We start from the raw sequence: 15,408 nt of genomic DNA, 5'->3' as shown, positions 1-15,408 counted from the left end.
AGCTAGACCTTACCTGATAGTTAGTTAGATACGGAGTAGTTAGTGTGTGATTAAGTTGATGATGTTCAGGTCATCGGAGCAAAGAGAGCGAAAAAGAAAACAGGTTGAATCCGCGTGAAAGGGACACTGACCCCCATGCCATGGTTCGTCTTGCATGTGTCTGTACGGTCGCCTTTTCAGAGCTCTCTCATGTCCGTTGGGATGAATGGAATGGATGGATGGTACGGCAACCATAATGTGATGGATGGGGCGCGAGGCCGCCCGCCCGATGGATGACTGACTACCTACAGTAAGTAGTAGTATTCTGCAGGTATGGTTGGGCGGATGGGATGATGTTCTCCTCCACAAACATCATCGGGTTTTATCCCGCCCGTCTGGGGTTGGATGGATGAATGGATATGCGTTATTTGGTTCAGAACTTTCGGACTTGGGTGGGAGCTGAGGGCGGCGGTATCGATCGAGACCCGGTCGGGATGACGGTAAATCCCATCCCATCCTACTACTACTACTGCTACTCAGCACGGAGTAAGTTGGTGGCTTAAAGTTGGACTTTTACATTCCGAAGCTTTTTTTGTGTTTTGTTTGGAATAAGCAAATTGGAGTTTCTAGTATTATCCTAGTGGTAGATTACTGCGTATATCTCACTGATCTTCACATAGTATATACTAAGATGGGGGCAACGCAAGGCTGTAGTATACAATAGAGGCGGCAATCTCGAGCCTCAAATGATGGGATATATTATCGAAGAATACTACTCCGTTACTGACCCATCAACTCCGATTCTACTAGAGCCAGCCAAGAACAATTATCGCCAATGTTACTCCGTAGATACCCAGTTGCATCACTCTTAACCGCCCACGTAGCGGAAAGCCGAACCTACTAAGAATATCTACTACGGCGTTGCTTGGAGATAAACCAACCCCCATCCGGATTCGGACAGCATCCAGCCCAACCACCGAAAAAGAATGTGGAGGAGTAAGTAGTACTCCATAGAAAGGCAGACCAAGAACAAGGATACCGACAACGGATCACCCTCTTGGCAAACTACCAAATGGGCCAAAAACAAAATAGACCTTGGCAGTGAGTCCAAGACAAGCCTTATGCGCGCTGAAGCTTAGGAAGTGCGGAGGAAGAGTCACGAACATGGGAATTCCCTGTTATCAACGAAAGGTTCTAAGTCATCAAACGGAAGAAAAAGTTTAATGGCGAGAAGGCACTGGAAAACAACTGGAACAATCGTCGATGGATGGTGGTTATTGAACCCGCGATGTACGTTGTCAGGCGATCTGGGGCGCTGCGCGCGCCCGGACGCGGGCTACGTGGTTGTGGATTAATGCCGTGCATGCATGCATATCTTTCTTTCTTCTTTCTCTTCTCTTGTCAGACAAGCCATTTTCCAATAATCACAAGTACTATGCAGTTTTTTTTTTTTCGGGACTTCCGTGGATCCCTGAGGGAGACAGATTGCTTTTCCTGGGAATTCCGGAGAGATCCTGATTTGTCTGGGCTGAGCTGATGGAAAATGGCGCTTTTCTTTAGCATCACCGGTGGTTCGATTTGCTTTGCTTGACGGTATCGGATAGATAGATGGTCTAGGTTAACTACAGATTATCTGGAGAAGCAGCACGGGTAGAATCGGTCGGAGGAGGGGAAGCACTGGGCTGGCTGGTAAGGTTAGAATGATAGACGCAACCAGTGAGTGTGCATCTGAAAGGGCAACGATGCAAAAATCTTGGTTCGCTGGGGTCGTGGCCATGCATGCATGCCTCCCACATCTCCCAAGCCAACCTGTCAACCAGATGGCTTCGTAGAAAAAAAGCCCAGGAAAAATCGAAAATCTAAAATCGAAATCGAAATCGAATCGAGCAAAATTGGAAAAATGTCGCAACGTGCTCTGTACAATGGGCGGCGGCGGCAGCGGCAGCAGAAGCAGCAGCAGCAGCAGCAGCAGGGTTATCTGCGGAGACCATCTGGAACTGGGGTTTCGGTCTGGTATGCGATCAACCTTGGCTACACGCCCCCAATAGATAGATGAAGTCAGCGTATATACGAAAACGATCAATGCCCAGACGAGGCTATTATGGCTACTATTGTTGTATCATGAAACTATCTTGCTGCGCTCATTTCATTTACTGCTGCCGCCAGACTTGGCTAATCAATAACGCGACGATAGCAGGGCCGAGCAAGAGAGAGTAATCTTACTCACTTGATAGCAATAAGACCACACACCAATCCCGGCCAGACCAATGATACGGGGCCCAGCAACAATGGAAGCAAATAATCCCAGACTGGAGTCCCGAGTGCCTAGCCGGCGGAGTCGCATCCCGATGTCAACCAGTCAGACAAAAATGACGCTCTCCGATGGAGCCCATGCCTCCCCACGAGAGGAAATCGGATGAAACTCAATCAGGGCTAGATGCATGGGATTGGCGCGCCGTAAATAAGGAGGGTGGAGAGCACACACACCTTCCACTTCCCTCCCCGGTCGTCACACGCTCACAGGATGGGTTGGTTGGATAATGGATGGGCGATCGACTCCAGGTTGGCATTAGTGCGAGATTGTGAGAGACAATGCTCATAACAGCGATGCTAATATGAGGGAGAGAGTGAGAGAGAGAGGGAGAAAGAGAAGGAAGGGAGGGGGGGGGGCCACAGCGAGGCGCGTGGGGACAAACTCGGGAAGTGCGTAGTCGGAAGATAACGAAGGGTGCGATTCGCAATGGTAATAGCATGGTAATAATAATTATAATTATGGGATGGAATCAATCATCCCATCTATCCATTCATCCATCCCACCGATAACAAATGATCGCACAGGAGAAAATAATCCCGATGACATAATTCTGGATTTGGATAAGGAAGGGGGTCTGTTTACTTTACTGTGTACGGCTCATCCTGACCTACCAGTGACTTATTACTTCCACTTACTTTCCTACTAACCTTCTACGGGGCCGCACCGGGCGGGCAATGGAGTCAGTTCCCGAGTCGGCACGATCATCACCACCATGAATTCATCATCATTTTACTTACTACTCATTTCCTGGTGCCCCCTCCCTCCCCGAGACACGGTCAATCGGCACCAGGAATGGGAAGTTAAAAAACGGATCGTCTGACAGCACCGACCATGGCCACCTACGACATGCGACGATGATGTCAATTTAATTCCGTAGACTGAAGAAAACATCGAAAGAAGAGAAAGTAAATCGTAGGGAGAGAGTAGACTATCTATCTAGCTGAATTGTTTCTGACCCTGCATGGCCGGAAATGGTATCATCCAAGTCCTTGGAACTCGCCCCTTGCGTTCCCGTTTGGCTCAGCTCGTGGTTCCAAGATCGGGTAGGACGGCCCTGGCTCTGCGCTCTGTGGCACAGGGAAACCAGTCATTCCAGCGCTTCACAATCGGAGTATTTCGCAGCAAGTAAAGAGACACGCTGATTCAATCTGTGTACACAACAGTGTGATAGTGTATCGAGTAGTTGGTTGGTAGTGTATGTATGTCTCGTCTGTAGCGGGCCTTGGTTTCCTCAGATCATGTCCCTTTCATCCCTCTCTGGTGGGCAGAAGAAAAGAAGAAGGGCACCGATCATTTCTTTTCTGCAAGGGAACTACTGAAACTATGAAGTCCGATGTCATCGCAGTGCGCCAGGTGCTTACACAGAAGGAATATGCCAATGATTTACACATAGAGGGTCTGATAGTGTATGTGTGTATGTGTATGTGTATGTGTCTCTGGCTTGTCCCTTTCTTTCTGTCTCGTTCTACCCTTTAATTACAATTTTTTTTGTTTCTTTTCTGTTGGTCTCGGCCAGACAATGCCGATTGACTTACCAACAAGCAAATAGCATGATTGGGATGGGTTATTACTATTACTCTCATCAATCGCGAGGGTCAAAAGGCGACGACGAAAAATCGCGCATAGTAAAGAGAGCGAGAGTAGGGAAAGGATCAGGAAAATTAACGAGGGCCACCACCCGCACGCGGCAAAAAGGCCATTCACACGGTACAGTCTGTACGTACGGTAAGGAATCTTTTTCCCAAGTGGAAAAAGTGAGCGCCCTGGGCTGGCCGAAAGGCCGACAGAGCCGTCCTCTGTCGGCTCTCGTACCTGTATCTTACCGGTAGCATACAGTAGCATACCTCATGCCCATAGTGAACTCCGAGGAAATAGAGTCAAGCTCCTCCCGACGAGTGTATCGGGTGCGTACGGGGAGTCCCATCTTTTCTTGGTCTCCCCAGGATTTACGGTAGGGGAACGAGCGAGAGTGGAGGAGGGAGGGGAGAGGGGGGGCGAACTCGGCACAGCGCTGCCGGTCATAGAGCAACAAGAAGAAGCCATTCAGTATGAGATCGAGACAAATGGAAAGGCGAACGGCGTAAGGTGCCGTATCATTGGTGACCGTCTGGGTATAGTCAGAGTTTTTCCACGGCCCAGACTAGGCTCGATCCGGGAGGTGGGATCCACTTGGCAAACTGGGCTGGGCAACCCAGAGAAGGTAATGAAGCGGGAAAATAAAAAAACAAAAAATAAATAATCAACTTCGAAATTCACTCGGCACTAGCGATGCGTCGGGTTAAGCAGAAAAATGTGTGTGCGTGGGAGGCAAAAAGCGGGTCCCAGTCACAACCTTACCTTACCAGGGACAGCGAACTTTCGATCAGTGGCTACTGCTGCTCCCGGCCAAGACTAGACCAAGTTGGAGAATATTAATGTAAAAAAAAAGAAAATGGCAAAAAAGAAAAATGGAAAATCGGAAAATCAAAAAAAATAATAAACTGGAGGAAGGCGAAAAAAAAAAAAAAGTGGGCTTACGCACAGGGAAGGTCGCCCGTTGGAGCTTAGAGAAGACAGACGTGTTTGTCTGGTCCCGTGCAATTGAAGGCTGCCCACCCCCAAATATTAAAGAGTACATTCCCTCCCTTCGCTCCCCTCTCTTCTTCTTCTCTTCTTCATAGGACTATCCGACTCTTGCCATTCCTGCCATTTTTTGTTTGCGTCTGCTCATATCGTTGGGTTCGAAGGCTGTGTGAGCCGAAGCAACAATGGCGGAGCGGAGGATTTCCTATGCTCCCGACGTGGAGAATGGTGACCATTCTCGCGCTCCTCAACTTGATGATGGTGCTGGTCTCGACGAGTACGCCGCGTTGAACCGTTACATCTCGACCGCCCCCGACAAGCGCCGCGGTTCGACTGCTAGTGCCGGTGGCGTGAGTGCCGGCAAGAAGAAGAAGGGTTTCTCCCTCTTCGGTAAGAAGGGTGATGGTGTGGAGGATGGCTTCGTCTGCCCCGATGACTGGCTCGAGACCGACATGCGCTCCGGTCTGCGCTCCAGCGACATCGAGCCTCGTCGCAAGCGTACCGGGTGGAACGAGCTGACCACCGAGAAGACCAACTTCTTCGTTCAGTTCATTGGTTACTTCCGTGGTCCTATTCTTTATGGTAAGGCAATCGACTCGGACATTGCATTGCAGGGATGTCTCTAACAGTGCTATAGTTATGGAATTGGCTGTCTGTCTTGCTGCTGGTCTTCGTGACTGGATCGATTTCGGTGTCATTATTGGTATTCTTATGCTTAACGCTATCGTCGGTTGGTACCAGGAGAAGCAGGCTGCCGACGTTGTCGCTTCCCTCAAGGGTGATATTGCTATGAAGGCCATCGTCATTCGTGATGGTCAGGAACAGGAAATCCTTGCCCGTGAACTTGTTACTGGTGATATTGTACGTTTATTCTCCGCCGTTTCCACTCTGTCGGCACTGTCTAACATGCTTTCCTATAGATCGTTATCGAGGAAGGTACCGTTGTCCCCGCCGATATTCGCCTGATCTGTGACTACGACAAGCCCGAGAACTTCGAGACCTACAAGGAGTACCTCGCCACCGTTGGTGACGACACCCTTAAGGAGAAGGAGGATGAGGACGACGAGGATGGTGGCATTGAGGCCCGTGCCGGTGTCTCTCTCGTCGCCGTTGACCAGTCCGCCATCACTGGTGAATCTCTCGCTGTCGACAAGTACATGGCCGACACTTGCTACTACACCACTGGTTGCAAGCGTGGTAAGGCCTACGCTATCGTTACTGCCACCGCCAGACACTCTTTCGTCGGTAAGACCGCTGCTCTCGTTCAGGGTGCCCAGGACCAGGGTCACTTCAAGGCTGTCATGGACAACATCGGTACCACCCTGCTTGTTCTTGTCATGTTCTGGATTCTCGCTGCCTGGATCGGTGGTTTCTACCGTCACCTCAAGATCGCTACTCCCGAGNAACGAGGACCGCAACTTGCTCCACTACACCCTGATTCTCCTGATCATTGGTGTCCCCGTCGGTCTCCCCGTCGTCACCACCACCACCCTCGCTGTCGGTGCTGCCTACTTGGCTGAGCAGAAGGCTATTGTCCAGAAGCTCACTGCCATTGAGTCCCTTGCCGGTGTCGACATTCTCTGCTCTGACAAGACTGGTACCCTCACTGCCAACCAGCTCTCCATCCGTGAGCCCTACGTCAACGAGGGTGTCGATGTTAACTGGATGATGGCTGTCGCTGCCATTGCCTCCAACCACAACATCAAGAACCTCGACCCCATTGACAAGGTCACTATCATGACCCTCCGTCGTTACCCCAAGGCCCGTGAGATTCTCGCCCGCAACTGGGTCACCGAGAAGTACACTCCTTTCGACCCCGTCTCCAAGCGTATCACCACCATCTGTACCTGCGATGGTGTCCGCTACGTCTGCGCCAAGGGTGCCCCCAAGGCTATCCTCAACATGTCCCAGTGCTCTGAGGAGGAGGCCGACAAGTTCCGTGAGAAGGCTGCTGAGTTCGCTCGTCGTGGTTTCCGTTCCCTCGGTGTTGCCGTCCAGAAGGAGGGTGAGCCCTGGCAACTGCTGGGCATGTACCCCATGTTCGACCCCCCCCGTGAGGATACCGCCCACACCATCGCTGAGGCCCAGCACCTTGGTCTGTCCGTCAAGATGTTGACTGGTGATGCTCTCGCTATTGCCAAGGAAACCTGCAAGATGCTTGCTCTTTCTACTAAGGTCTACGACTCCGAGCGTCTGATCCACGGTGGTCTTGCTGGCTCTGCTCAGCACGATCTTGTTGAGAAGGCTGACGGTTTCGCTGAGGTCTTCCCCGAGCACAAGTACCAGGTCGTCGAGATGCTCCAGCAGCGTGGTCACTTGACTGCCATGACTGGTGACGGTGTCAACGACGCTCCCTCTCTCAAGAAGGCTGACTGCGGTATCGCTGTCGAGGGTTCCACTGAGGCTGCCCAGGCTGCTGCCGATATTGTCTTCCTTGCCCCCGGTCTGTCCACCATTGTTGATGCCATCAAGCTCGCCCGTCAGATCTTCCAGCGTATGAAGGCCTACATCCAGTACCGTATTGCTCTGTGTCTCCACCTTGAGGTCTACCTTGTCACCTCCATGATCATCATTGACGAGACCATCCGTGCCGATCTGATTGTCTTCATTGCCCTGTTCGCTGATTTGGCCACCATCGCCATTGCCTACGACAACGCCCACTACGAACAGCGCCCCGTCGAGTGGCAGCTGCCCAAGATCTGGGTGATTTCCGTCATCCTTGGTATCCTCCTGGCTGGCGCCACCTGGATCATCCGTGCCTCCCTCTTCCTCACCAACGGTGGTATTATCCAGAACTTCGGTTCTCCCCAGGAAATCCTCTTCCTCGAGGTTGCCCTTACCGAGAACTGGCTCATCTTCGTCACCCGTGGTGGTAAGACCTGGCCCTCTTGGCAGCTGGTTGGCGCCATCTTCATTGTCGATGTGCTCGCCACCCTGTTCTGTGTCTTCGGCTGGCTCTCCGGCGACTACCTCCAGACCCACCCCGTTGACCGTGCCGACTTCTCCGTCAACGGTGATGTCGACATTGTCACCGTCGTTGTTGTCTGGGGTTACTCCATTGGTGTCACCATCATCATCGCTGTGGTGTACTATCTCCTTACCATCATCCCCTTCCTTGACAACCTTGGTCGCAAGACCCGCTCTCGCGCTGACACCCAGATCGAGAACCTGCTTGGCCACCTGTCCAAGCTGGCCATCGAGCACGAGGTCGACGCCCACGGCAAGAGCCGCTACATGCTGGGTGCTCGCGCTGAGGTCGAAGAGGATGAGTAAACGCTTGATTGCGCTCCTTAATACCATCCGACCTGGATATCACTTGCTGCGCATACATGCATGAGCTGGGATCCCGGCTACCCTTTTTACCCGTATTATAGACTTTTTTTTTCCCTTATTACCTTGTCTCTACTGATAGAGTCAATTTCTTTTCTTTTTACATGTATGTATGTCATTAATAGTGGTAAATTTAGTCAATCAAGGGTTCAATTAATACATCTTCCATTGTAACTTCACTACTACCCAATTTTCTAACCTCTTCACCTTCAACCAAACTAAACTCTCCTTGCAATCCACCAAATCAATAATCAAAGTGCGCCCACTGCCGACCACTTAGCCGAACCAGACCACCTCAGCCCTGACCTGACCACTTCACCACGGTCCACCCATCGGACCAAGTTCTGGGTGCAGTGGGACCCGGTAAATTGGAGTCAGGGGCGCACCACTTCACTCACCATCTCCTCGGTTCCCGTTTCACTTGCGCCCGTTCGGACTCCGGCCGATAGCCAGACAGCCAGTTGCGTCGCACCTCACCTTCGGTCCTTGACACCGAACATACGTGTGTGAGAGAAGCTCGAGTGGATCCGAGCTATTGATTCTGGTCCGGACAAGAGCGAGACAAAACTCTCGTAATTGCGCCTATCAATCGGCCTGTACCTGCCGAGTCAGTCGTCGACTAATCGGTCGGGCGTCTTGGATACGTTTACGAGAGAGGCCGAGGTTAGTTGTAGATGATAGTTTAATTGGCCTCGTATTGATGAGGAGGGTGTAATTTGCCGATGCCGATGGATGCATTGATAGTGTTTGTTAAAGTGGTGCACGGATGGTGTTTGTGCTGGTTACTCGCGCCTTAGTGTGGTGGTGGTAGGTACGTAGTTGGGAGCTGTGCAGTGGAGGGGGGTGTTTTGGATAGATTATGCTTGTGCAAGGTGGGCGTGCATTGCTGCTTTACTTGCTGGTTTGGGGTTGGGTTTGTCCAGTTGGTGATGTTCGCTGGGGTCTTGAGTCAACGAGGTTTTTGCTTGGTGCCTTAGGCCAGAGCTCTGAGGAGCAATGAATGTCACTTGCGTAGTGTGAGGAGGGCTTACCTCACTTCAGTCAATCCACCGATTGTTATGACAAGCTGAAGCCTACTGAGCATATGAGTAACTGCTACCCAGGTTGACTGACTAGTATCTGAGAACAGATGGGATAGTTCTTCGTGGCAAATAGCTGGTAAGTAACTGCTTTCCTGCAGATTGGAAGCTTCTATCTCATATTTGACTCTACAGACTTCATCAATTTACGCTAGTTGAATCCTGGAACTATCTAGTGCTTCCCATACACTCATACTTAAAAAGGGACTTGTATACATGGATAACTTGTACGCTTGCTGCCAGCAACGCGCAGAAATCGCAATGGGACAAGTATCTTGTCGGCATGAACTGACTCGATGTCTCGATCAACTTGTGCTTGGCTATCGGAGACAACATCTGACAGCTGTTGCTAATTGGTGTTCCTTGATCTGAGAGCAGGGGCTTACAACTGTTCGTCGTGGCCTATATGTCGGCACTTTTAAGACATCAATATGCTTCGAGTTACCGGCAGACAAAAGAATCACCTTGCTCAGACATGGGCTTTCATAGAGGCTGCGGTATGATGGCAAGCTCTAGTGAGGAATTGGCCTTTCCTACGTGCTTACCATGCATACCTGATGCTTTATCTTTGCTAAAGCATCGTTTGCAATCAAGCACTTCTTGAGGGAATATTGTCGACATTGCTTGGGCTCAAGCCCACTGCCGGCTTCTTGACAGACAAGTCTGACCAGCTCCAAAAAGCTTAGCCGTGATATGGCTCATGCAGGATTGTCCATGCTCCATTAGATAAGTCTGATGCATGAATGAGGGATTAAACACGACTAGGACGAATGCAGCGCCTTCGTGATAGCGCATCGAGATATCGGCCCCCGTGGCTGTCCGCGGAGCACCACCACGTCAAACAACTCACTAACTGACTCTGGAAGATACCCCCGACCAAAATGAAGTCAACATCATCCCAATAATGCATCTAACCCCAGAGCAAGTTCTCTCCACCAACTGCAGTGCAAGTGAATCCGATCCTCCAACCCGACAGGTGGAACGCAATTCTCCGGCGCCTCCACATTTCTCCGGCCTCCGTCTGGGGAAGAAGCAAGCCATGCATCACCGTATGATGCCATGATAGAATGTCAGTCTGGGGTAACTGACATTATGCAGAAGCTTGACCATCCCCGCATCCCCGGATTGCGTTGATCATCATATAAAATGGCCACAAAAATGAACAGGGTCAACCACCAACCAGCCAATTCCACCTCCATCCCACACAATGCTCCTCCACGGCCTTCTGCTGGCCCTCCAGGCCATTCTAGCCTCCTCAGCAGCCATAACCTCCCCATCTTCAAACCATCTCTCAACGGCAGCTCGCGAGAAATGCCAAACAACCCTCCAATGCCCCCCAGGCACCCTCATCGTCTCCAACACCCACCCCCAACTCTCCAACTTCACCACCCTCCAAGCAGCCATCAATGCCCTCCCCAACGACAACTCCTCCCAAACCATCCTCCTCCTCTCCGGCTCCTACAATGAACAAGTCAACATCACCCGCTCCGGCCCCATCACCCTCCTGGGCCAGCAGCCAGACCGCGCAGCCCTAACCGACCCTGCCCGCAACACCGTCAACCTCACCTTCGCCGGCGCCAACAGCGACAGCACCGGCGACATCGACAACGTCTGGTTCAGCGTCATGGTCGTAGCTCCGACCCTGGACGCGAGTCTCACCGGCTCCGGCACAACAGGATATCCAGTGCCAGCGGACACCCCGTTCGGGAACACTGATTTCCGCGTGTACAATATCGACTTCCGCAATACCTATGCGCCGTACTCTGCTGGTCCGGCGCATGCCATTAGTTTTAGTCGCTCCAATGGAGGGTTTTACTACTGCGGGTTCTACTCTTACCAGGATACTGTACTTCCCCCTCCCTCCCCCTCAACCCTATCCCCCCCAACCACAATACTAACAAGTAAACCCAGATCTACATCGGCAAACTCGGCTCCGCATACATGTACAAATCCATTCTCGCGGGCCAAACCGACTTCCTATACGGCTTCGGCACGCTCTTCATCCAATCATCCCAGATCGTCCTCCGCTCATGCGGCGGCGGCATCACCGCCTGGAAGGGCACCAACACAACAGTCCGGAACAACTACGGCGTATACATCCACGACTCGACCGTAAACGCAGCGAACACCTCCATCGCAGAACAAATCAAGGGATCCTGCGCCCTAGGCAGACCGTGGAACTCACTGCACCGATCCATCTTCGCGAACACATACGAAGACGGGAGCATCGAGCCATCGGGATACATCAACTGGGAGGATCGGTGGAGTAAAAACGAGACGCTGATGGCGGAGTATAAGGCGTACGGGCCAGGATTCAACCTCACAGGGAGGAGAGAGAGCGAAGTGTCAGTGTTATTGAGTAGCAGCGAGGAGGAGAGGTATCGGGATCCGAGCAGGCTGTTTTTGTTCGAGGATGGAAGGGAGGGCAATGTGGCGTGGATAGATTGGGATGTGGTCTCCTCTTGATAATCTCAGTCTTCTTCCCTTGATCAGTAGTATGTACATAAAACACACAAGTCAATCAATCACCCCTTCTGAACAAGATCATCCAGTTTCCCGGAAATGGCTAAATACGCCGCTCCCGTATCAGCCCAAACCCTATACTCCTGTACTTTCCACTCTCCATCAGAGTCTTCTTCTTCTCCTCCATCTTGTGCAATCGCCAATCTATACACAAATCCCTCGTCCCAGCCCATCTCTGTGCGTTTGGCAATGAATCTCGCCCACCCTCGTACACAAACACATCCTTTCTCCTCGTCGATCACCCAATCCTGCTCATCCTCGAATCTCATCCCCTCGTAGCGTAGCGCAGAGCCCATCGTCTCGAAGTAGCGTTTCACTCCGTCTTGGCCGGTGAAGTCGCGGCCTAGGAAGGGGGCGAGTTGGGGGAGGCCGGCTTCGTGGATTAGAGGGGGTGTGGAGGGGGAGGAGGTGAATTGGGCGAGGATCGTGGATAACGGGGGAGGGGGGGATTGGGTGAGGGTGGTGAGGAAGGTGTGTGTTGTTTGTTTGAGGGTTCTCTTGTCTGGCGGCATTTTGGCGGTGATAGTTGAGTGGTGTTTACTTAGTTGCAGGAGGTATTGGTATAAGTAAGAAGGTATAGATGAATGACGTATGATCTATGACACATGACATAACTGAATTGAACCTGACAACCAACTCCTCGCCTATCACCCAACACCATGGGAAAATGCAAATTGAATGGATGAGTAAAAACATGAATGAGTATAATAAATCGATTTTGGCGGTTTGGTCACTGCTTCCATGACTTGCCGCAGTTCATACACGTACAAAACAATGTCATCGGTTCGTCCGCACTGCGCGTCTGCGCTTCCGTATATGTCACCTTGCGCTGTCCACACTTGCCACATTGCAAGCTCGTACTGATACTCCGCTCCGCCTGTGCCACCATCGCCTTGTCCATGTTCTCCTTTTGAATCTTGCGGTCGCGCTCCTGCTGTTCCGCCGACCGGAGTTCGTCGTGCGACATCCGGACGAACTGTTCTGGCGTCACGTCGCCGTTGAGGACCCGCACTCGCAGTGTCGGGTTCGATTTGTTCTTGAGGTTCTGGTAGAGACTGCGGATCTTCGTGCGGTATTGTTCCTTCGTTTCCGGTCCGAGGTCGCTAAAGGCTGCCGCTTCGACGGCCGACGCCTTGGACAGGACTGTGCGGGGGGGTTCAACCGAGTTGAGACACAGCCCATCGTACATCAAGCCGATGCAGCTGTCGCGAATTCTGTTGCCGGTCTGGTTGGTGTCCACGCCATCGGCCTTCCAGGTACGCTTGTCGGGAGGCACCGAGAGCTTCGAGGCCTTATCGGAGGGAGTCGCACCGCCGGAGGGGGTGCCGTTGGTTTTCGGGTGGGGAGAGCTGCTCGACCGTTGGCTAGCGCCGGGGGAAGCCCCGGCCTTTTGCTTGTTCACTTCGTGGCGCCACTTGGAGACGATTTCGCTCGCGAGACGGGCGACTTCGGGAGATTTGTGTTGTTTAAGTTTGTTGACGGCGATACCGACACGGGTCGATCGCAGCAGGTCTTCGGTGGCTTTCACCCCTTGTTGCAGTTGCTTGAGTAGTGGTATGATGGTAGAGGGAGGTTCGTTGGAAGAGGCGGCCTTGGTCATGGCCTTGGCCCGGAGCTCGATTTCTTTGGCGTCCATAGACATGGTGGTGGATATGAGTAAATAGGTAGATAGAGATAGATCGATGTATATAGAGCTTATAGCGCCTGTGATGGTTAGCAGAATGCTCATACGATAGTAGGTACAAGCGACATGTGCTGCGATAGCGAGTAACAGTATGTGCGACAATACGCAGGAACAGACTCAAGCAGGGGTGGAGTCGGGACAGTTGTACGTGTGGGACAGTGCACGTGCGAGATTCGCTGGACAAGTATATACTTTGACCGGCGATGCAGGGAATGCAAAAGAACCAAGCCACAAACAAGTGAAGTGTATGCGCCAGGAGGGAAAACCGGAGGGATGCGTTGAGAATGGTGGAGGGACTCACTCTGTCGCACGAGCCGGTGGGATTCACCGTTCCGGGAATGGAGGAGAGGAGAGATGGATGAGGTTGAGATATTGTAAACTCTCGTATTAACTGAGAGGAGGATTTGCAGGGTTCTCGCGGCAGGGGAGGATGCAGCGAATGAGAACCGGAAGAAGATGAGTTTGAGAAGATGGTAGGAAGAGAGAAGAAGCCGCAGCAGAGAGGCAGTGGAAAGTTGCAGAAGAGAAGAAGAGAAGAAGAAAGCAGCAAAAGCAAGTCGCTTTCGCTGGAATTGCGATGGCGCCAAGCCCGGGGTTTCCTGATTGGGAATGGTGGGGGGGAGGCCTGCAGTGGGAATAGCATCAAGTTGGGTCATCTTGACACTTATACAGAGTCTCAAAGACTCACAACTGACTCAGTACTATGCCATGACTATCTCAACTAGCATCTGTGAAAGCTGTAGCATACCTCACCACTACCCCAACATCTACAACACTACTATAGTATACCTACAACACACTACTACTTCTATCTTTAATCATCTCCAACACCCATTTCACCTCCTCCACCACCACCTCCGGCCTCACCAAATGCACCTGATGTCCACAATCCACCTTTACCAACTTCGCTCTCCTCGATAACCTCAACTGCTCCCTCTGCCACTCCCCCACCACCTCCTCACACCTCCCCAGAAACCTTCTGACCGCCTCTCTCTGCTCTTCACTTCCATTCCCCATCTTCACTCCCATCTCATAGACCCTCTGATAATCCTCCCATCCCCGTCCCATCACCACAGACAATGGTCTCTCCCCCAATCCTTCTCCCTGCAACTGCTTCTTCCCTTCCAACTCCCTACAAACCCCCACCAAGTTCCCTCTCTCAGCCTCCCACATCCCCATTCCGCGCGCAATATCCCTCGCCCTCTCTCTCCACTCCTCACGACTCAACTTAGCGTTCTCGCGTAATCCCGTCACTGTAGCGAAGTTCATCTCCCCTAATAGAGCAGCAAGATCACTATCCAGGTTGGGATTATCTTCGAACAGTTTGTATTGGTGCTCCGTTGATCCTTCGAAGAGTACCATACCACCTATATCTGCAGGATAAAGATGGAGATACTCCCTTGCGATGATGGCGCCGTACGAGTGTCCCACTAAGATGTACGGTGGTGGGAGATCTGCGTTTGTAAGTAGAGTGTGTAGTTCGCTGGCAGCGAGAGTCGCGCTGGGCTTGTACTTGGTATCTAAATCTGGGACATCGCTGCGCCCGAGACCGGTGCGGTCGTAGACAAGACACGGGGCGAATGGGCTCAGTAACCGGATTACAGTGGTGTAGCTGGAAGAAACGTCGCCGGCGCCGGCGAGGAAGATGGTGAGAGGCTGGGTGGTGCGGGGTGGGCCGTGCAGATGCAGGTACAGCTTGTGGGGGCCGATGGAGATGTGAGTGCCGGTGTAGAGAGGAATAGTTGACATGCTGATGCTAGGTAGTAATATGTTTGAGATGAAGGAAGCGGGTGTATGAGTGGATTGTAAGAGTTTAGGCTTGCAGGAATAGTCACATGGTAGTTAGTTAGCTATTTTCTTGGGTGTCTAGCTGACAGACTAAGTAGTAAGGTATAGACTAGTGCATCATTCCTCATTAGCTCCTTATCATGTAATCA

General features: G+C 51.8%; 9 protein-coding genes across 9 annotated transcripts; 5 read left to right on the top strand and 4 right to left on the bottom strand.

Moving 5' to 3' along the window:
* Positions 1–140: 140 nt before the first annotated feature.
* Positions 141–442, top strand: An02g12550 (uncharacterized protein; the record flags this gene model as incomplete). The annotated part of the gene is made up of 2 exons (XM_059746694.1): positions 141–221; positions 311–442. The coding sequence occupies 2 exons, from the start codon at positions 141–143 to the stop codon at positions 440–442; spliced, it is 213 nt and encodes a 70-aa protein (XP_059603537.1).
* Positions 443–759: 317 nt separating this feature from the next.
* On the bottom strand, positions 760–1,970 carry An02g12540 (hypothetical protein; the record flags this gene model as incomplete). Its single annotated transcript, XM_059746692.1, has 6 exons — positions 760–844; positions 921–1,033; positions 1,074–1,154; positions 1,229–1,294; positions 1,628–1,803; positions 1,901–1,970. The coding sequence occupies 6 exons, from the start codon at positions 1,968–1,970 to the stop codon at positions 760–762; spliced, it is 591 nt and encodes a 196-aa protein (XP_059603536.1).
* Positions 1,971–2,361: 391 nt separating this feature from the next.
* Positions 2,362–2,690, top strand: An02g12530 (uncharacterized protein; the record flags this gene model as incomplete). Its single annotated transcript, XM_059746691.1, has 2 exons — positions 2,362–2,436; positions 2,553–2,690. The coding sequence occupies 2 exons, from the start codon at positions 2,362–2,364 to the stop codon at positions 2,688–2,690; spliced, it is 213 nt and encodes a 70-aa protein (XP_059603535.1).
* A 564-nt stretch (positions 2,691–3,254) lies between these two features.
* An02g12520 (hypothetical protein) lies at positions 3,255–4,688 on the top strand (the record flags this gene model as incomplete). Its single annotated transcript, XM_059746690.1, has 7 exons — positions 3,255–3,418; positions 3,529–3,699; positions 3,810–4,000; positions 4,081–4,197; positions 4,237–4,373; positions 4,433–4,493; positions 4,609–4,688. 7 exons carry the CDS (start codon positions 3,255–3,257, stop codon positions 4,686–4,688), a joined length of 921 nt encoding a protein of 306 aa, XP_059603534.1.
* A 352-nt stretch (positions 4,689–5,040) lies between these two features.
* On the top strand, positions 5,041–8,128 carry An02g12510 (uncharacterized protein; the record flags this gene model as incomplete). The annotated part of the gene is given in 3 exon segments (XM_059746689.1): positions 5,041–5,437; positions 5,493–5,716; positions 5,776–8,128. Coding segments are annotated over 3 exon segments (2,974 nt in total), but the record flags the coding sequence as incomplete, so codon positions are not given.
* Positions 8,129–9,212: 1,084 nt separating this feature from the next.
* Positions 9,213–9,812, bottom strand: An02g12507 (hypothetical protein; the record flags this gene model as incomplete). The annotated part of the gene is made up of 4 exons (XM_059746688.1): positions 9,213–9,304; positions 9,496–9,613; positions 9,651–9,776; positions 9,810–9,812. 4 exons carry the CDS (start codon positions 9,810–9,812, stop codon positions 9,213–9,215), a joined length of 339 nt encoding a protein of 112 aa, XP_059603532.1.
* Positions 9,813–10,471: 659 nt separating this feature from the next.
* Positions 10,472–11,730, top strand: An02g12505 (uncharacterized protein; the record flags this gene model as incomplete). The annotated part of the gene is made up of 2 exons (XM_001400343.1): positions 10,472–11,110; positions 11,176–11,730. The coding sequence occupies 2 exons, from the start codon at positions 10,472–10,474 to the stop codon at positions 11,728–11,730; spliced, it is 1,194 nt and encodes a 397-aa protein (XP_001400380.1).
* A 787-nt stretch (positions 11,731–12,517) lies between these two features.
* An02g12503 (uncharacterized protein) lies at positions 12,518–13,429 on the bottom strand (the record flags this gene model as incomplete). The annotated part of the gene is made up of 1 exon (XM_001400342.1): positions 12,518–13,429. One exon carries the CDS (start codon positions 13,427–13,429, stop codon positions 12,518–12,520), a length of 912 nt encoding a protein of 303 aa, XP_001400379.1.
* Positions 13,430–14,260: 831 nt separating this feature from the next.
* On the bottom strand, positions 14,261–15,220 carry An02g12500 (uncharacterized protein; the record flags this gene model as incomplete). The annotated part of the gene is made up of 1 exon (XM_001400341.1): positions 14,261–15,220. One exon carries the CDS (start codon positions 15,218–15,220, stop codon positions 14,261–14,263), a length of 960 nt encoding a protein of 319 aa, XP_001400378.1.
* Positions 15,221–15,408: the final 188 nt, after the last annotated feature.

Source organism: Aspergillus niger, assembly GCF_000002855.4.
Source record: "Aspergillus niger supercontig An02".
NCBI classification, from domain to species: Eukaryota; Fungi; Ascomycota; class Eurotiomycetes; order Eurotiales; family Aspergillaceae; genus Aspergillus; species Aspergillus niger.
This window is presented reverse-complemented; position numbering and strand designations above follow the sequence as displayed.